Genomic DNA, 22,155 nt, shown 5'->3' on the forward strand with positions numbered 1-22,155 from the left:
GATTGTCACGAACGTTGTGTTGTGGATGTCTCCGAAAAACATCAAATGATGGTAACCACTTACAAGCCTGGTTCAGGATCCAGAGAAACAGATCTCCAAACAACACTAGCACTCATGCACTGCCTCTCGTTTCCGCTTTAGCTCACATGCACCAACACTTCAGCCGACGAAATCCTAAGTTTTCATCAATCCAATTTCTGCTGGATTTATTTATATTGTTCATTCCTCGGTTTCTTGCTTCCTCGCTCACTCCTGAATGAATCTGTATGCTTCCCCAGCAAACATTTTTGTAGGTATATTTCGCAACAAACTTTGTTAAACGTTTCATAAACGTTGTAGAATCATCGCATAAAACACGAAAAACAGCATTTAGAATTATACAAATTGGACGATATTCGACACCTTATAGAGTTGTTTTTGACATTTCTTACGCACACTTGCTGAGCGTGTACAGATGAGACGGGACAATTAACCTCAAAAACTCTCGGTACAAAAAACGGGCAGCCAGTCGACGCACATGGTCGTTTTTGAGGTTAATTGTCCCAAAACTGAAAAGTGTTGGTGAATCAACCTGCATAATTTCACGAACACTACCAGCGGCAAATAGGACTATTCGTACATCCTGAAAGTATGGGATGCCAGCGACAATATTTGCTGCTTCTCTCTTTAGACATTTTTTCAAAATGAATCATCTTATTTTTAGCAATTTTGTTGCACTGCTTATCGCAGAGAGAATAACAAGGCCATGTTTTTTACTTGAATCCCGCGCGGGAGAACGAATTTGCAAACATGGCGGACTTTTTATCATATCCGACTGAAACCGACTTAAAGTAACGATTTTTACGATCGTTTACTCATCCGGTAGGAATTGCGATTCGCGATAACATTGTTAACGATTTGAGCTATAATTTCTAATGCGATTTTATGTTTGCTGGGTCTCTTGCCCGATTACGCACGTTGCTCGCTTTCTTAACGGAATTCCTCATGACATTTTCATCGATGACAGTGGGGGCGATGACTTAATTTTCAAGTGGTTCCACATTTGAGTAGTCATTACGTTTATGAACAGGCTTTTGATGATTGTCAGTGGTTCTTAATTTATTACCACGAATACCGGGATTTTTATATGGTAATACAACGTACCCAAAAAAATATTCTACACTGAAGGTCATCAGACGATCGGTGAACGTTCTTCACGCTAGACGTGTTCTTGTAAACGTTTTTCTCTAGTAGACCTAGGCAAACAAGGCCGCTTCCGAAAAGATGCAATACCAGCATATTGCATGCTTGTCAACCTACGATCTATTTGCAGTGTTCGGCATCGCTAACTGAAAAATTAGCGCCGCTAATTAAATCGCTATCTCATACAAAGTTAGCGATCGCTAATTAAATACGCTAAATGTGCCAAAAAAGTTATCGCTCTAAGCTTAAAGCGCTAATCGCTAATCGCTAACTGTTTACCAACATTGAGGCCAGAACAAATATGAAATTTTTCTTTAGTCACGCACTCCCCCCTTTAAATTTTTCTTATTCCCCAAGGGGAAATTAATGAAGTTTTAAGTATTTAATTAAATTAGATAAATTGATCGTATTTTCATAAAATTATATAAGCAAAACCAAAACTGTCAAAGATAGGAGTTTTAACGAGTCTCTGTGTTTAATAAATTAAAAAAAAACGATTTTCGAACAATTAAAGAAAGAGCAAATAAACAGAATGTGGAAAATTGGAGCTATATTTCTCTTTTTTTTTTATTTAAATTTTGGTTAAAAATTTATCGGTTTTGTGCAAAGTAGATAGTAAGCAATTTTGTTGCAAATATTCTTCTGTGCAATTCATTTTTTTTGTTTTGGCATTATTTTACATAATCCTCATTTAAAATCTTTAACCTGTTTTCCACTTTTTCAAATTTGCAGGAGCATTATCAAACGTGAACATACATACAATTTCTATTTGAACTTAAAACGAAGGCTAGAATAGTGTTTTCGTCTTATTTTTGTATGAACTGATCTGTAAAATCTCTAAAAAACTGTATTGTGAAAACTAAATAGCTCAACCACTTGAAAACAAATGCTGATGAAGAGTTGTTGAAAATAGTTTTATATTGTTTAACACCTTTTATTGTTATCTTCTTCTGTAAAAGTTGCTAAAAAAATGCTTAAAGAGAGAAAAATGACACTAGATACATCTTTTCTTTAGCTCTAGTAGACATTCCTCCAATGAATCCAATTAAGCAATCAGAATGATGCACAATGTCACTTTGACTTGGTTAATGAAAAAAAGGTTTATTCTGTCACTAAGAATTCGAGAGATTGATACAAATATATGGTAGTTAGCGATCTTCAATTAGCGGAACCAAAAAATAGCGGAACTTTTCAATTCGCTAAATCAATCCAAACTTAGCGGCAAAATTAAACCGCTAACAAAAATTTAGCGGACTAACTAGCGAATAGCGGATTAGCGGTTTTGTGCCGAACACTGTCTATTTGTCTTGTGAGTTCCTGTTCTCTGAAACGCCGTAAATAAAATCACTGACGAGAAATCGGGAAATTAAAAGACCTGGCAACGACGTCTCTGGAGTAATGGTGGATAACCGACCAATTTGTGGTGCACTCTTCAAATACTATTGTGGAAACGCATGAAAAGTTATCGCCCTCACCAGAGCAAAAAGCATGATTGTCAATCGGTCTGGATTTTGTCTAACTGCCATAGTCTAACTAAAGAATAGAGAACGACGTCTTCGCCTTCAAAACTTCAATACATTTGAAGCCAAGATAGAGCAGATCCTAAATAAAGAGAGCACATCGGCTGATAGCCATGCAAGTTTCCTTTGCCCAAAGTGCCATTTCAGCAGATGTAACATTTTCCAATGTGACAAGACTGACAAGAGCAATAGGACGCAAAATGGACGCATAGGATGATCTCGGGGCTTCAGATTGGTGAATCACAAGTACTCGCAATGTATAACTATTTCATATTCACATTACGTTGTAAACTTCTGGAAGTTTTGAATACTGAGAATGTTAGAATGTCTGCAAAGGGACCAACGAAAGGAAATGTATGAACAGCCAAACTGTCGTGTTACTGTGTGGAATGTCTTGGGCCCTGTATTAAAACAACGCGATCTTAGGGCGCGATAAAACCCTTTGCGTCGTTTCGCGGATCGGGTCGAGTTGTCGACCGCACTTCCTCGGGTCGCACACACGAATCGGGGTCTCGACCTTCTGAAACGCGTGTCAGACCCTGGCATCTCATGCACCTCTTGTGCCTGACAACTTTAGCGTCTTTTTTTAGTTGGTAACCACAGGTGGTAAATCATGGTTGACGGATTGTATTCCAAGGCACGGCAAGCCTCCACGTTCCCCGAGTTTGCTACTCTGGGTCCATGGGTACAATGGGAAGACTCGTGATGTACTCCGTGTATGTCTCTTACTCCCTTAACTCCACCTGGGGCCGCAGACCTAGTTCCCACCTTGAAGTGTTTAACACACTGGACCTTATTCTGCGCGGCGAATGAAGTGACTCGGAGTCACATTAGTCGTACTCACGTGACTGTAGTCGTGGTATTCCGAGAGCCGACTCACGCCAGGTGACTGTGTTCATCACTGAGGATGAACACCGCTTCATTATGCGAACTGTCAGAAACGTAAACAGAAAAATCATGGCTGCAAAATGCTGCAAAGCAAAAAGTTTTTGCACAAAAATATCGGATCTGGTAAGATCTAAACTCTTTTACGACCTCAAATGTCCAACTGCCCAACTGTCCTTGCTGCTGGAAACGTTAAATCGATGTGGATCAAATTGAGAAGCCCGTACTGGTAAGTTTTGTCGTCAATTAAATATGGTGCCCTAAAATATATGTATTCTGATTTCAGAATTGTCTGCTATTTAAAGTGTTAAACCCGCGATTGACAAACTGCCCTGAATGCTGGTACCTTTATGCATCCAAGTTATCGAAAAAGTTCCCTGGAATAATAACATTTTGAGAGATCTACATGGTACAGAACCAGCTAACCAGCGATTTGCAATTTCCTTCCCGTAAGATTTGAAGATTGGTTAAGTATTTTCATCTTAAAAAATGTACGTTGCAAAAGTCCGAGCAGCTACAATAACTTAATTGATGAAATGCTTGATTTGTCAGCTTAAAACAAATGTAAATCGTGGATGGCTCCGTTACTTAACAGGCAGGAAAACCGAGATTGATTTCTGTAACTTATTCCTGATAGCAGTTGCTATTTACTGTCTGTCTGTCTGTCTGTCTGTTCCCTATAGACTCGAAAAACTACTGCACCGATTTGCGTGAAACTTGGCAGGTGGGGGAATTGGAGGCAGGGGAACGTTCCTATTACGGTTTGAGACCCCTCCCTATCTCATGAAGGGGGACGGGCCTCCCAAACAAAAGACATTTTTTCGCATAACTCGAGAACCAATCAAGTAAATGGTATTAAATTTGGCATGGGGTGGTATTTGGGAACAAGGAATATTTCTAGGAATATTTGAGGCCCCTCCCTCTTTCCATGGGGGAGATATAAAGGGGGGAGGGGGCCTCTTTTATGATTTTTTTACATAACTCAAAAACAAATTTAGCAAATGGAACCCAATTTGGCATGGGATGGTATTTGGTACGGATAATATTCCTATGATTATTTGAAACCCCCCCCCCCCTTTCCAGTAGCAAGGGGAAGGGGTCTCTTTCATAATTTTTAACAAAACTCAAAAAATAATAAAGCAAATGGAACAAAATTTGACATGGGAGGGTATTTGGATACGAAAAATATTTCTATGATTATTTGAGAACCCTCCCTCTTTCCAGTAGGAATATATAAAGGGGGGAAGGGAACTTTTTAATAATTTTTTAAATAACTTGAAAACTAATTAAGCAAATGGAATCAAGTTTGGCATGGAATGATTTTTAGAAAGGAGACATGTTCTAATGATTGTTTGAGACCCCTTCCTTTTTTAAGCGGGGAGAAAGGAAAGAGGAAATAGAGTTTCATACAATTTTTACTGCATAACGGAAGGGAGATGGTACTCCCTTTTAAGTTTATGCCTAACGTAAGAATTTACTATGCAAATAAAACTAAATTTATCATGGGATGGTATATCAATACGAGAAATATTTCTATGTGAAACAATTCCTTTCTTGCAGTAGTAGAACACAATTTGGAATATAGGAAGGGAAGAGGGAAGCTTTCATTTAACTTTTTTATACTAAATCCGATAAATGGACAAAACTTAGCATGGAAAATCATTTCGGTATAATTCTTTGTTTATATGACACACACTCCTCCTTCCAGTGAGTAGGTACATAGGAGGAGGGAGGTGAGCCCAATACAATTTTGTTTGCAAAAGTTTTAAATTTATGCTAACGAAACCAACAAATAGAAACAAATATGGCATGGCAAGGTATTTGGTTACGAGATATGTTCCTCCGATTGTTATAGACCCTTACAATTTACAGTGTAGAGAGGGGAAAATAAGGGGGTTCCATATAAATTTTATTGTAAAGCTTAAAAATTTATCAACCAATAGAACTATATTTGATAAATAAGAGGATTTTTGGGTACGAAAAAAATGAGTATGATTATTAAAGACCACGACCTTCATTCAGCAGGGGGTGATGGGAAGGACAGAAGGGATCTCTCATCAGTTTTTTAGCATAAATCCAGAACATATCAACCAAAAGCAACCATATTTTATAAGTTAGATTTTTTGAGTACGATTAATTTAAGACCCTTCTATTTCAGAGCGAAACAGATTAAAATTATCGGATCTTTAACAAAAATTTATAGATCAAAATTCAGAAAATTAGTTTAAGTCATCTTTGAATTGCAATTCGAAACTCTAGCTGAAGCCCTCATTTTATAGCGGTTACTTTTTAATTATGTTATAATTTGATTTAAAATAATTCCAACAAATCAATAAAAATGTGAATAATTTCTGAAAATAAAATTTTTTGTAAAGAAATGAATCCAACTTAGATGAAATTTCAGGGACTAGAAAGGGAAAATTGATGTTGAAAAACATGCGAAAAAAAAAATTCGCCTTGTCTCCCGGTGAGACTTGAACCCACATCTTGCGCCTCTCCGGGGCCCATGTATTAACATTCTACTACAGGAGACCAACCTGGCGTATGAATATTATACTGGTTGAGTGTCGATGTCTATCGGAATTTGAGTCCAACTACCGTAAGATGAAAAGATGGGAATAGAAATAGACCAAGAAAAATGATTATGATCACATGGGAGAACTATTCCCTTCATTCCGATAGACATCGACACTCAACCAGTATAATATTCATACGCCAGGTTGGTCTCCTGTAGTAGAATGTTAATACATGGGCCCCGGAGAGGCGCAAGATGTGGGTTCAAGTCTCACCGGGAGACAAGGCGAATTTTTTTCGCAGGTTTTTCAACATCAATTTTCCCTTTCTAGTCCCTGAAATTTCATCTAAGTTGGATTCATTTCTTTACAAAAAAAGTTTCGCTGACTGAATGTTTGAGTCAAGACCCATCTTTGGGTCACAGTTTAAAAATAAATTTTTTTTTTGAAAGGTGTAGCAAAGCACACCGGGCCAGCTAGTTTACTTATAAAAATGTTTCTAAATGAAAATTAAAACAGATCCGAAACAAAAGCAAATTACAATCATATTAATGAAATCACTAAGCTGTTATATATTCGTAGTTGATGAACTTCTCATTGAAAATGAAGCGTTTTACCAAAACCGGGCGGGATTAAGGCTCGCTTTGAGTCCAGGTACAAAAAAATGTCTTACAAATTTCATTTTGAGTTTTCTATCATTAAAATTCAGACAGTTTGGAAATTTTTGTTGGTTTAATTTTGTCTATGTTATTCAAAAAACAGATCCAAGTGTCACGGTTCAGTTTCCGATTTCACATGCTAATTTCATTCATTTATTATTCAAATAAGAGCAAAGCTTATTTTCTTTAATTTGAAACTTTATCAGTTATCGAATTGAAGATTTTTGGAATACAGTTAAATTGTCCAATTCCAAATGATGAATTAAGTAACGAAGTTTTTTTTTTCAAAACTCAGCGTAAATGATAATTAAAACAATTGTGCAGTGAATTAGCTGGAATTAGTTATAAAGAAATTAGAGGCAGGTAATATGGAAAGTTATGAATGATGAATTGATAAATAATAAGCCTGGGAAAATCAAAAGTATTTAAAAAAAATTATATATCAGGTTGTTTGGAAAATTTGTAATAGTCTTTTATATAAAAAATGCATAATGTAATGAAATTTCGGACTTCTACTATTGGTTTTGTAAATTTTTCCCTTCAAGTCACTTGCTGAATAGGTTACGACTTCAAAAGTCACCTGCCACCGACTTGAGTCACGCCATTCGCCTCATAGAATACGGTGACAGTCCATGCGTGTTCATTCGAAGTCACCTAAATTCATCCAAGTCACGGCATTCGCCTGCTGGAATAAGGAGACTTTGAAAAACCAAGTCACTTCACGTCACTCGCCTCGCAGAATAAGCCCCACTATAAACCTCTCCTCTTTGCAACTTGAGGCCTGAGGCTCTTCTTACGACTAGAGATCCTACTTCTCCTTGCATCAACTCGAGGTTGACGTGCACATATCTCTTCTCTGCACGACTCTAGGCCCGATCTTTCCTCTAGCGACTCTAGATCTGACCTCTCCTCGTTATGACTCGAGGTAACCATTTGTTAATTAAAGACCTGATCTCTCTCTCATTCTCTGATTCAAGACCCGACCTCATATCGTAAAGACTCGGGGTTGACCACGCAAACCTCTCCTGAAGACTTTAGGCCTGGCCTCTCCTGTAACAACCAGCGATGCCAACTGTTTTTCAGAAATGTCTGGAAGATTTTGAAAAAATGTCTGGAAAAGTCTCGAAAAGTCTGGATGACGAACTCTTTATAGGTGATGACCTTTTTTTTTAAGTCGCCACGCAATATTGCAGTCTAGGGAATTACTTCATAATAACCAAACATTCTATACACTATCACTGCCTGAGACTATTGTTGTGATGTCGGAGGCATCTTCGTAGCATTCCTCACTCTTTAATTACTAATTAGAATCATTTCCTGCCATTTTGCAACGAAAATTTTGAATTTTTATTGTTCTGTAAAAAAATTCATGTCGAAACTCAAAAGTCTGGAAATGTCTGGAAGAAATGACAAAAGTCTGGAAGTCTGGAAACCTAAAAAAATATAAAAAGTCTGGAAGATCCAGAGAAAATCTGGAAGGTTGGCAACGCTGGTAACAACTAGAAGCACGACCTCGTATCTCCAGGATTCGACATTTGCCACTTTTATGCTCATCGTTTGCCGATCGAGAGCAGCTTATCCTAGACTCACGCCTGTCACAGCATACGCGCTGGACTTTACGCAACTACTCGGATGATTCCCGACGAAAACGTCATCCTACTCCGACTCGAATGGCTCACCCAACCGGCGTCGAGAGCCACTCTATCCGTGGGCAGGGATCTGAACTGGTTTTCAAAAAATGTCTGGAACATTTTGAAAATCTGGAATGCGGACTTGGTAGGTAGTGATCTTTTTTTTGGTCGCCAGCTCAAATTTTTGAAGATTGTTTATATATTGCTCATCACCAGTTGTTTTGTAATAAAATATTAATGGCAAATACTATTAATGCCTCTGATATTTGAGCTAGAAGGAGCACAACACCTTCAAATGCAGTTTCCGATCCTTAGGTCCACTATAACGCATGATATGAACCTGCCAATCGATAGTATATATCTCACGGAAACGTTTAAGAACGCTGCACACGATCGATTTGACCATCTTTACTGATTTCGCGATTTTTGAACTTGACCACGTCGGGTTTTTGACGTGGGTGTCCAAAATTCATTTTCGTCTAGCGGCTTCCATCACGTGTAACTTTTTTTGGAACAAAACGAATCGTAATGAAATTCTTAGCACTGATAGAGGAAACATTTCCGAACAAAGTACTGACAAAACATTCCAGATCCGACAACTAGGAGCGCTATGATATAATCCGCCTAGTCCAGTCCAGGCGTCCATATTTTAATTGATCTATGATTTAACTGTTGAGATTTATGAATTTGTTGCTGGCAACTATATATTTAAATTTACAGAGAAGCCAATAAAATTCTGAATTCCTATTTTTGATTTAAACAGTTATCTATTCTCGTGATGCAAATGTACCAAACAGTGTTTCTTGAGGCACAAAGCTACCATAACTGAACTTCAGAGTTTTTATTTAATAGAACAATTTCGACTTCCAGACTCAACATCATTATTTTTTTATGAACGAAACCCGATCCCAAGCTCAGACACCAGACAAACCTTTCTTCTACATATTAATGTTTTTTCTCTATTTTTTTTTCTTTCCACAGTGATTTCTTGTATCGCCCATCGCCCACGAAATGGCAAACAATGAACACGATCCTAGATCCGGACCGGAAGAAAATGCGCCAAAAACACCCAACCTAAGCTGGGCGGCCCGGCGACCTAGCTAGTAGGATTGGCAGCAAAACCCAAGAAACATCGGAATGGACGGACAGTTTTCCGGATGGTTCAGCAAAATGATGCGCGGAATATATCCGCCAAACATTATGCGGTAAATCTGAAGCATTACAAAAGGCTTATTTCTTAAAAATTTTTGGGAGTCTTGAAGGGAGACGAAAAAAGTGGCAGCCATATAAATACCACCGCTGAAAAAAGCGCTACAAAAAGCAACTTCAGTCATATCAATCCGTGTCCGCCTGAGAGCCGCCAAAAGTTTACAATAAAAAAATAATAATAAATGTATAAGACAAGGCGCGCCCATAAAAATATCAGATAACGCAACTGTTTGGGATATTAAAAGTCGGGAAAAAAGTGAAAGGAAAAAAATCAACTTGGAGCTCTTTTTCCCGCCAGTTGTTATAAATTTGAAACGCCTCGACGTTTAGCGCGGCGTCGCGATCCGTCGACCAGCCAAAAAGATTTTCCACATGAGCCGCGGATCGAAGCGAGGCGCCGCCGTCAGCCGAAAAGTGCTGATTTTCACGATTCTCTTCGTCAATGTCATTGTCCTGCTCGAATTTCAGCCATTCCTGTCATCTGTCGAAGCACGTGCCCTCTCCCAGCTGCCAATGACTTCAAAAATAACGACCACAACAATAACAACACCATCATCATCATCAGCAACAACATCAACAAAAATCATAAAAACCAAACAATCCGGCACTACATCATCGTCTAAGATGACCCCGGGGAATCTGCCTAAAGAACGCGAAACGACGACGACCAGTGCCAATTCTTCTTCTGGTTCTGGTGATGGGCTGAGGTCGGAGGATTATTTCCCTATTCTGGTTGTGATACAATCCGGCAACACCGGAAGTGAAACTGGTGCTGCGGCAATCGAAGAAACGCTGAGGCAGGAGTTTCATCAGTTTGTACAATCGATTCCGGGCCATGAGCAAGATGAAAGCTGCCGAAGGGTGCGATTTGTGTCCTGGGAAGGTAAGGAAGACTTCTCATAACTAGGTGCTGATTATTTGAACTTTTCCAATCTTCCTTAAATTTGGCTTTACTGCGAAGATCAAAAACAAATGACATTTATAAAATAATAATCTCCCCTTTTACGGGAGTGTTTAAATTTTTGAATAAATAAAAACTCAGGAATTGTTATATACACAAAAAAAATATTTCCTGTAAAATTACGCAAATGTCCTGTAACAACAAGGAGCAGGACATTTACCGTTATTATATAGGTCGAAAAACAAATTACGTGACATTTAATTTTCAGTGTACAACTTTTTTACAGGACATTTGCTGTAATAATAAATGAATCTTCGTTAACTTTCAAGGAAAACAATTTAAAATTACAGGTTTTGTTAATTACAGGTTGATTTATTTTAAAGGTTGCAGTTTCAGTGGCACGTAATAATCAAAAAATATTTTAGTGTAGATGCATTTTTTATGCGCTTTAATTTTGGTAACTAAGATCGAAATGATTTGATTCAAACAATAAACTGAGAAAAACAAATTCTAAGAGAAAATTTTAAGATGATTTTGGAAAACGTTAAATCAGGGGGGCCATCATTTTGAGTGAGCCAAAAAAAAATTCTTGAACCATTTCTTGCCCTTTAACCCTTTTTAACATGTTCGCCATCACGCTCATTTTGGTAGTTTTACTAGCCGGGCCCAAAGAAATTCTTGGAGTGAGAAAGAAAAAATAGAGAACCGCAGATTTTCAACGTGTGGCTAAACTGAGCGGCTAACTTGAGTAAGAGAGCGTCACACGTTTTGATGTGACGGGGCCTCCTAGGAAACACACCCGTCACACGAATATGGGCCCCATGGTGACGAACGTGGGTATGGGTATAGCAGTTACTGTTTCAGTAAATTAGTATCCATTAAATTCAAATAAAATATATGAACACAAGTTTAAGTCGTTATTTTGGGTACTATGAAAGCCATGACTCATCAAAGTTAAAAAAAGACTAAATCAAAGCATTCAAAAAATTTCCTTTAATTCAGCCACGGTATAAGAAAAGTTCAGATACCGGTATTTTGATAGCAACTTACTATCTTCTTCATTGAGCGTTTGTTGTGATCTTCTTATCCGGGTATTTTGAGGAACACCTTTGATAAGCAAATGCACCAAAAAAAGACGATTAATCTTCAATAAAGTACCTAATGATCTCATAAGTTATTAGCACATCTTGCGTACTCTAACTTCTAGCACTTAAGCGCCAACAATTAAAAGAAATTGTTGTGCAGAAGTCGCTGTAAAGCCCGGACTCGATCTCAGGGGAGGTTTCAAACCAAATCGGAGAAGAAAGAAGAAATATCGCGATAAATAATATTTGCATTTTCCTATGTTCACGAAATAATCCACAAATGAATTTCCTAAGTATACCGCCGCTAAAGTAAAATATATCCAAAAACAGTCCAATAGAAAAACTTACCGGCAAATCGGATTCCTTCCTCATACAGGCATGATTCCAACAAACGTTCGCGCTGAATAATATTTTCGGGTTCACGAGGCCGACAATACAACCGCAAAAATGGTGAATTTACCCGATATCACGATCCGATTTCTCAAAATCTGAACTTCTAGATAGCAATACCAAAATCCATAAGAAGGTATATTCACCCTTCTTCCTTCCAGGTAAACTTCCCAGCCATTTTCCCTTAGAAAAACCGCCATCAGTAACCTGAGCGGCTGACTAAATAAAGATATTAGAAATATTATCCCCTTTGGAAGGGTTTTTCATTATACCGAAAGTTTTCCATATTTTTCGCACTCTGGATATTTTTTTACACAGAGTCCAATGATATCAATCGTTACTGGCATAAATACTCGAGCTCTCAGTCAATATGATGCTGCTCAAGAAACAAGTTTAGCTTTATTATGGTCAGCAAAACATCGTTAGGACTATAGTATTCTATATATAACCTGACTCTAATGAAGCTGAAATCTAGCTGTTTGGCCCTGTTCTAGAAAAGTCTTCACGGACAATTTTTATGCTTCGATAAAATCATTATAGTGATAAAAATTTGGTCACTTTTCTAAAGCTGCCATAAAACATGTTAGCCATTTTTGTTTTTTTTTTTTTGAATTCCGTGAGATCTCCTAGTTTTTTTCAGCAACCATGATGGTAGATGATAGCATTGTGAAGAAATGATCGGATAAAATCGATAACAAAAAAGTTATCTTTGAAGCATATACTAAGTCTCTTTTTGCCGGTCAACATTTTAGGTAAAATGTGTATGAATTCGGGGAACTGTAATGTAGGGAGAAAATTCGTCAATGATCACACAAATAGTTCAGCCAATGATTGAATTTGTGGCAATTTGTTCAGGAGAATAAGAAAGTTTGAGTCCAAATGAGAGAAAACAGTGCTCAGAGAGTTGCAATTTGTGAAGCAGTTGTGGAATTTTTATCATTGCCATTCCAGGTGCCAAGAATTCCCTCTTGATTTAAATCCCTTGTATGAAATAGTATTTTAAAAGAGATATCCCTCGTCAAACCTTTAGAATAAGGAAATATTAATAATAAATTTATTGTGAAGGAAAAAAAATAAAAAAAAATTGCGCGAAGATCATTTTTCAACATAAATAAATGTAATATATGACATAATATGGCAACGCAAACACAAGGGAATTGATTAAAAAAAGCCTGAAAAAATAATTTTCCAATAATTGACAAGTGCCATCATTATGGCGTCACATTTTGCATTTCGATTTTGAAATAAACATGGCGTTAGTCATTTCAATGCTTCCAAGCTTTATTATCGTAAGATAAATGTCTTATGAGTTTTATAACAGTTTTATAAATTGCTAAATTTTGACGTTTCAACCAATTACACGCGTATAATGAGTTTCTCAATTCTGAGTTGTTAATCATTAGTAAGTATATGAGGACAAAGTTTTTGAATGAAATAAATATCAATTCTATATTCTGAATGACCGTTGGAATAAAACCATGTCGAATATCGTCGTAGTAGCAGCCATCTTGAAAATCAAGATGGCGTCGGACAGTAAAATACGACTTCTACTCGTTTAGCCTTGTCATCTTAAACCCACATTGTGGATGTTTCATGAAATTTTCAGTGATTTTGCTTTGAAAATAAAAGTGAAAGCCACCATCTTGAAATTATGATAGCGTCCACCAAATTCTATAGAAATCGCATTTCGAGGTTCATGCCTGAAATATTGCACCTCGCGTAACTTTTGATCTCATCGATAGAACTTTTCGAAAACTTTAGACATGCTAGCTTTATATTTCAACAATCACTCTGCAAAATTTCATTGAAAAATGTTGCGAAGTTCCAGAGATATTGCAGTTTGAATGAGAAAAGTCCAAAAAGTCCGATTTTCGTAAAACTACTGTTTCTCAGGCCACACAAACTCGAGAAAGCTCAAATTTTGTGTGATAATAGTGTGATAGTTGATCCATCTAACGCAAAAAATTTGATCAAAAAATATCATTAGAGTAAAAAGTTATGGAAGTTCAAAGTCGAAGTGACAGTGCGCTTGTTTCCAATTTCTATACAATTATGAACGGTACTGTACATAACTTATCGAAAATGTGTAAAAATGGGAATTCCAATTCAAATATGGGCAATCTAACCCGAGCGTGTCCTGTTTTGACATGTTGATTGAGAACCGTCACTTAGTTTTTGGCGATTTTATAATCAAGCACTGAGTGCTTTTAAAAAAGCATGCAAAAAAGCTTCGAACAAACTTTTGAGTTTGTGTTTTATTGTTGTTTAGTTGTTTAGTAAAAGCTTTATTAGCGTTTTCAAAAATATCATAATAAAACTTCCTAATGCTAGTTGGCTTAATCTGTATTACTTGGGCGGGGCTTGTGATATAGCTCAATTGGCAAGTCTATTGTCTCCTGAGCCGATGTCCGCGAGTTCGAGCCCAAGAGTAAACATCGAACACAGTTGTACCGGATAAGTTTTTCAATTACGATCCGCCAACTGTAACGTTGATAAAGTCGCGAATGCCATAAAAAAAAAATGTATTACTTGGGAGGTGTGGTACATACAAACATTCAAGTGAAACAAAAAAAAAATTAGAGATTTTCATCCTATTGTATTATTTATCACAGAAACAATAAAATGAAAAAAAAAAAAAATAACCGTTGGTGTAAATTAAACTCACAACAATTTTTTATCTTCATCTTGCCCGCCCGACATCTTAACTAGTGTAACATCTGAGCCAGATAGAGAAAGAGGGTTAATTGTCATAGTTTTTGTGTCACGGTCCTTCACCAAAAAAAAGCACGCAGCATTGACTGAGAGAATCAATCAATTCTATGTACAAATTGAAACTATTAAACGAATTCGGCGTCACGAAAATGTGTAACATTAAAAGACATCCTAAACAAAAGACATCTTACGGTATCTGGATCATAATCCAGATCAGGATCCAGAATAATGATCAGAATCAGAGGTCAGGAATAAGATTCAGGTTAAGGGTCAGGAATAAGGACCTAGTTTGGATAGTGGAATCGAAATTTAATATCAAAGATCAGGGCTCAGAATAAAAACGTAGTATTCAAGTTCAAGAATATTAAATCAGAATTCAGAATATGGATTAGAATCAGGGTCTAGGATCGAAATAAAAATATTAACATCATCCGAGATCAGGCGCCTGGATAAGTAACAGAATCGACGATCAGTGTCCAGGATCGCGATCCGGATCAAGGTCCATCAGTATCAGAAACCGGAATATGGAAAAGGGATCAGGATCAGCATCCAGGCTCAAGATTCAATATCCTGCTCAGAGTCCAGGATCCATAATCAGTATTAGAATAAAGTATCTAAATAGAATGCAAAAAACACAAATGCACTTTTTGATAAAGTATGAATGATGCAGATTCTTTGCTTCAGTTGCTGTTCAACTTTCAACTGTCAGATTAGAAGGAAACTTTTGCTGCTTTCTTTTTTTAGACGTCTAATGATGGCTGAAGCTAAGAAGCTAAGTGTATCACTAGCTGAAAATGTTAACGGTGGCGCTGTTAACTCGGATAAAATCAGTGTTTGCTAATCAAAATAACTAAAGTTACTGCAAAACTTAAAAATCGCTAACTAGCGTTATTGACTCGCTTAATGTCAAATAAAGAAAAAAATAAATAAACAAATTTCGTAATAATTTTTATGAAATTATTATTTCAGAAGAGTTTTACATAAAGCCATGGCTGTAGGAACAAGGGGGGGGGGAGAGGTTGTTAAATTCCTTCCATGAGCGTCCCAAAAATGTGAACCAACGTTTTTTTTCATAAACTCTAAATTTTAAGTTCTTAATCAAATTTTGAGGTCAGAACTAAGGCCAAAACCTCGAAATCTTATCCCAGATTCACAATTCTACTACTATTCTGTACTTCAAAAAACGCTATCAAAGGTAATACACAAACAAAAATGGTGCATTAATATTGGGTAAAGTTAATCTAGAATATCGAGTTTTCAATGAGATTAGCAGTAATAAATTTAGGAAACATTAAATTTTAAAAATATTTCAATATAGGTTTGATACATAAAAATTAAATCTGTAATTTGTGTGATAGTAAACTTTTAAGTGTCCGCCAATTTCCAAACAATAATTAACAACAGCTTCAGACAACGATCTTAAACCTTGGAAAAAATGTAGCATCTTGTGTTTATAATATTACTAAGGAGTTTCGTTAGGAAATTTTAGGAGATAAAAAGATTGATAAAAGTCAGATCCATACACTTGTCAAAAGTGTTTCCAGATCTTATCCTTTTGCCCACATTCCCTTACAATTTTTTTTTGCTAGGATGCAGAGGTAACCTCGGTCCTAAAGCGCAAATTTATGTCTTTCATCCCTTTCTCTATTTTCCTCACTATCTCTTGACTACTAGGACGTGGCCGGCGCCGTTATTGATGGTCAAAGAGAGAGCATCAGTTTAGCTAAGCTAATATCGAGTTTTCAATGAGATTAGACTCACTAAGGTTGCCCAATTGTTAAGATTTCGCCCGATTGTTTTTACTTCATTTGCAAAATCAACGAAAAGTCAACAATGCGTCCAAAACACTTTTTTTTAACAACCTTTATCCAAATAAACTGGCTGATGTGTTTCGATAATAAAAAACTTTTAGAGTTATTTTTCTTCTTGATTTTGATTGAAGTATTCCTAAATATACCTGGATATAGTCATTTATTTTTTAACTAAATTTGTTGCCTATGAATGAATAGTGGAATCTGTATCCAGTTTATTATTCTTTATTTTCATATCGATTCATCATTGGGACAAATCCTGATTCGAATCTCGGTAATGCATTTAAAACTAAGATTAGATTCATTTTATTCGTTCGAAACTCATCATTCCGGAATATTGAAAGAAAAAATTTAAAATACTAATCCATTTTTAAGATTTAAATTTGCTGTTTTCAATCTCAATTCTTATGTAGAAACGAAACTTGAAGATGTTCCAGAATTAAAATATCAGAATTTCATAATTCGGACTTTTCATTCAGATTCACTTGTTGAATTACGAATAAATATTTGAAGCAAAAATTCAGATAGAAAATCAAAGGTTCTAAATTCAAATTAGGATTTCATTTTAAGGATTCTGTCTGTTCTGTTCGAAATTATAGTTGAGAGCCATCAGCAGGAAGCACTATCGGACGGAGTGGAAAAGAGCAAAAACAACAACCAACACGATCTATGGTTTAAACTGGAATGACTTTATTTTCTTTATTTGTTTTCCTTTTAGGTATATCTTAAAACCTTTTGGCGTTTACTTCAAACTGCGTGTGTTGTTCACATCTACCCAGATCGGGTGAATGCCAACAATTATTGAGAATTTTTCTCTAGAATTTAGATTCAGAAATCGATTTCAAATAACTTATTAAAAAAATTTATTCAAGTTCAAAATGCAGAGTTCAAAACAACTTCAAAACACATTTTCAAAATTGCGTTCTTTGAAATCTGTAAATTTCACTTTAATTTTTGTGTCAGAATTTCAAAAATGTAAAAAATAATAATGATAATTTTTGTTGATAAAATAACTAGTTCTAAATATTCAAGCTTTGGAAAATTCAGCTGAAAATATATTTTATTGGTTTGTTGCTCAGAATTACTTATTTTGTAGATAGTTCAAAAACAAATATTTAAACAAAAATCCAAATGTACAGAGCTCACAGGAGTTGAAAATCAATCTGAGTTTAAACCAAAACAATTTTACTTTCAAGTGAAGCCTCAAGGCCCCTCATTAATTTTAAGAGATTCAATAAAAACTGAACACTTCATGGACTTATTTTCGGAAACAAAAGGATTGTAATGAAAAACTTTTAATATAAAAGAATTTAAACCCGAATAATGAGATTTGCTTAGGATCACTTTTATTTACTTTTCTTTATGTATGCATTTCTCAAGCAAATAGGTTATTGGAATAAATTTGTCACCAAAACCCCCTCCATGAGGCAGTTCTTTCTACGGCCCTGCACTAAGCCATACACATGTGTTTGATTCAAACTAAATTATTGTTATGTTTTAAGGGTGGGAGTCATAATAAGAAGTTGTAAAAAAAAATTAAAAACTATTTTTCGAGCATGTAGTTTAGCACATATTTCACTGACACGTAGTGTCATCGAGAGCAAATATCATTGAAAAACTTGCAAATAGTCAATGAAGCTAAGCTAAGCAATCATTGAAAAACTAGCAAACTTGATAAAAAAACAATGAATTTAAAATGACTGACATAAAGGAGTGTATTCGAAAAAAGACAAAAAATTGTTTGGTGAATAACTTTTGAGTGCATGAATGGAATTTGATAAAAATTTGATATGTACTAATGTGAACAAAATTTGGTAACAATATGTCAAGTGGTTTTTGAGATAAAGTCCAATCCAGAAGCTCATTTACAATTTGTTTAGGCAGAATCGCGAAAAATCTATGAAAGTCCTAGTGGGAGACCCAAGTTCAGTTAGAAATAAACTTTCTGACCAACGTTCATATTGTAAATCGTTTGAGGAGTCCTAGATGATCAAACAGTAAGCTCAAATTATAAAGATGTTATGTGAGATGTGATGGATTCCGTGAAGTAAAAGGATATGAGAGAGAATAGGGGCAGTGATAAAAATGATAAATTTTCTAAATTATTTGTCAAGCTGACTAATGAACAGGTTTGACTTTATAAAAACGAACACACACATATAGGATCTCAGTGAAACTTCATATTTCTTTGAAGAGATCTAAATTTTACTTAAGACTAAAGCGTACATCTTTCAAGGATATAATGGCTAGAATTTTACAAATGCTAACACCACCAACCCACAGAACGAGTACTATGTATGCCGTGACCAAGACTCGATCTCATGACCTCTGGCTAAGTAGACATGAACGCTATCCTCTAGGCCACGGTCGGCGGCTAGTTCATTTCTATGGTAAAAAGCTGCCTACCGGTAAAATAAACAAAATACGGTGGTCAATCGTGCGCAAAATATTTATACAAACCACTAGCGGAGAATTATTTGAAAAAGTTCGTAATCGACAACAAAACGAACTCTTTAATGGGCACCTGGCAGGTTTCTGGCCAGAAAATTTTCGCTGAAAAGTTTTGCATGTATGTTCCGGAGATAAACAAGAATAAAAAAAATTACAAATTTGATATCTAGTACTTGAAGAGGTTGATGCTCTGTGGAAGCTGCAAATCAGTCAATGTTTCATAATGATTGACACGATGAATGACTAAATTTACTATTTAAGAAGACTGCCTTCAAATGCGACCAGTTTTCTTGCATAGCACTTCAATAGGTTTAACAAAGTTGATTCTCTGTTTTGGTTGGATCCAGAATCGTGAAATTACGCGAACACTGTGGTGGAGTGATAAAAAATCAAATATGTTGTTTTTGTGCCGAAGAAGGACAATCGGCTAAATTTGTCATAACTTTGACCAAATTAAAATTTTTTTAGTAGTTTTGAAAATCAAGCTTCAGGAAAAAGAAAATTTAGTCGAAAACAGTCTTGATTTGGGAAAAGGGTGGTTCATAGTATACATTCTAGATGGCGCACGTGGTGCTCAAAAATAAAAGACGAATAATTTCTTTATTGGACGCTCTCTCAAAACCACTTGACAAAACGTCAAAAAAAATAAGCACATGTAAAAAATACATTACTTTGCTGCTTCACTGAAAATTTTAACAATTTCCATCCATGCATTCATAAAGCTATTCACAAAACAAAGTGTTGTATTTTTTTTTTTTTCGAAAACACTTCTTATTCAAGAAAGTTAATTAATGTATCGGCATTATTGCTGAAAGCGATGTCCGGAGTCTACAACTTCATAGTAGTTGGCCTGGGCTGAGCAAATTTTTTTTTTTTTTGTGATGAAATTGCTTCTTAATAAAATTCTACTCGCTCGTTTTCTATATCACTCATATCTCCTTATTTTCTAACCGTCAGTGAAATTTCATAATCTTGAAATGTTCTAACATGACTTTCACCACTAAGGCCGATAGATATATGAAGAAACGTTACTAACGGTGATTAAATTCTTCATTATTATTGCTTTTTCACTTATTATTTTAAACTGATTTTCAAAATTGCACCATCAAGCTTTAAGAAACACCTTACCTTGCCAAAACTTTCATTCAAATTCCTGGAAGGACTGGATACAACCATATCTTGGTGATTTACTTTCTTACTTTATGTTTCTTTTTTGCCGTTGATCCCTACACATTCATGAGTTAAAAATAAGTCAGCAACTACCTCCCTTTGCTTACAGCTCCATCTCAACGAGTCAGTCGCGGGTAATTGCTTTATCTGGTTTAACACATTTGAGATATACCGAATCGTAAAGAGAGCTCCTGCAATAAGTGAAAAAAGTAAAATCCAGGAACCAAAAGATACACGAAGAAAGTAATCCAATTTCGCTGTCATCGCCTTTTTGTGGAGGGCGAATTCTTCGAAACGAAACAAACTGCCAAGGATTGGGATTTGCAGACAGCCGTTGCCACTTCACCTTTGAATATTTAGTGCTTTTGGGCCCTTCGAAACAGCATCCACCGGGATTGTCTCTTCCCGGTTTTATTTGAGGAAAATTCCAGATTGGGGGAGTCGATTTTTGACCAACTCTCAATGATTATGACGTCGGACTTTCGAGAAGCTTTGCTCGTTAGACGTTGGATTCCCTCTTTCCGGGAAATGGGTCAGTTTGGTTTGGTTGGGCGAAAGCCTTCCGAGCAGAAAATGTGTCCTCCTAGCTTCTAATGTCGATTGGGCAGGTAAACCAGGACCCTTGAAAAGCGTCGAAGGAAAAGGGGGATGGGAGAAGAAGATGGTCAGTAGAAGGTAGTCAGGTGAGAGAAGAATGCTCTGCAGTATAACATCGTAAGACTTTAATCCCATTCAATTTAGTACCTATCTCGAGTGTTCTGAAGGTGCAGAAAGCTGTGATGCTGTGAGGCTGGAGAAGTTGGAAAAACCTTTTTTCTGGGATTTTTCGTTGCTGTGTCTGACCAGGATTGCTAAAATGTTAGCTCTCTAAAAATAAAGCGACTTTGTGTTTAGGAACATAGGAAACAGGTTTTTTTTCTGGGGCCCTTCCAAAAATCAACTAACTGAAAGGAATAGGAATATTTAAAAATTTCAATCATGTTGATTTTTGAAATACTCATAACTTCTGACAGCTTTTCTGTGTTTAACTGTTTCATTGATGTTTTAAATTGTCAAGAATTCATCTATCCGACAATGAATGTTGAGGTCCAATGAAAGTTTTAACCGCTATAACAGATCTTCCGATAGAAAAAATCTTACTTTGAAAAAAAATATGACATCCCATTTTGGCTTTCCATATCTATTTTTAATTTCCCAATGAACCGATTTTCAAAAATCAAACTTTAATTTTTTGGCGTTAATTTGATCTTTAATTTTATAGAACATACTTGGTCTGTCAAAATTACCAGTTCATCAGTATATTGGAATGATGATAAAGATGTTTGAAATGTGCGCTTCGGGTCATATTGACCCGAACAGCTTTGGAGGGTTAAAGGTAAATGAGATTAACCGTTTAGTGGCCAAGTCCACTTCCTCTTGTTTGTTAGCACTATAACTAAAAATAAGCACTTATGGGATAAACAAACCAAATTTTTAGTCTCCCGAGTTAAATAAGCTGTAGGATAGTGCTGATGGTGCTCTTTTTGCCCCTAGTCAACAATTTGATGTAAAAACGCATTTTGACATCTACTGAAGTGAAAATCCAATTTTCAATCGGTTTTATTGTAACAAAGTAAATGCTTCATTTATTGTGTGTTTTAAAAGAGCCCTGAAAATTTTGCTAAAACTTGAATAAAATACTATTTTTAAAGTAAAGTATTGCTAAAGCTTCAATAAAACCCATATTTCCTGTTTGTATAAGAGCTTTGGTACCAGTTTCAATAATGCGCTCAATGCGCTTTTAAAACTAGCATTCAAGCCAAGTTGAAAAACTGTTTTATTGGAACATTGGATGTAGGCATGATAAAACTAAGTGACAGATGATTTGACAATCGAGGGGCACGTGTAAACGCTTAAACTTTTTACCTCTTTTTGAGATAGCATAACCTGTTTCGAAAGGATTTTGAGTGATGGCTTTGAGAAAAACCGGCTCTCAAAATGATGTAAATTAACACAGTCAAATTCATCTGAAAAATAAAAGCAACTTTGTTTCATCC

At 36.0% G+C, this 22,155-nt stretch overlaps 1 protein-coding gene across 1 annotated transcript in view; it reads left to right on the top strand.

The window, feature by feature from the left end:
* The window catches only part of LOC129753421 (uncharacterized), a 345,448-nt gene that overhangs the window by 135,651 nt on the left and 187,642 nt on the right, over positions 1-22,155 (top strand). Inside the window, exon 2 of the mRNA XM_055749245.1 lies at positions 9,372-10,482. Within this exon, the coding sequence (XP_055605220.1) occupies positions 9,972-10,482 (511 nt within the window). The 5' untranslated portion in view covers positions 9,372-9,971. The remainder of the gene's footprint in view (positions 1-9,371; positions 10,483-22,155) is intronic.

Source organism: Uranotaenia lowii, chromosome 3 (assembly GCF_029784155.1).
Source record: "Uranotaenia lowii strain MFRU-FL chromosome 3, ASM2978415v1, whole genome shotgun sequence".
NCBI lineage: Eukaryota > Metazoa > Arthropoda > Insecta > Diptera > Culicidae > Uranotaenia > Uranotaenia lowii.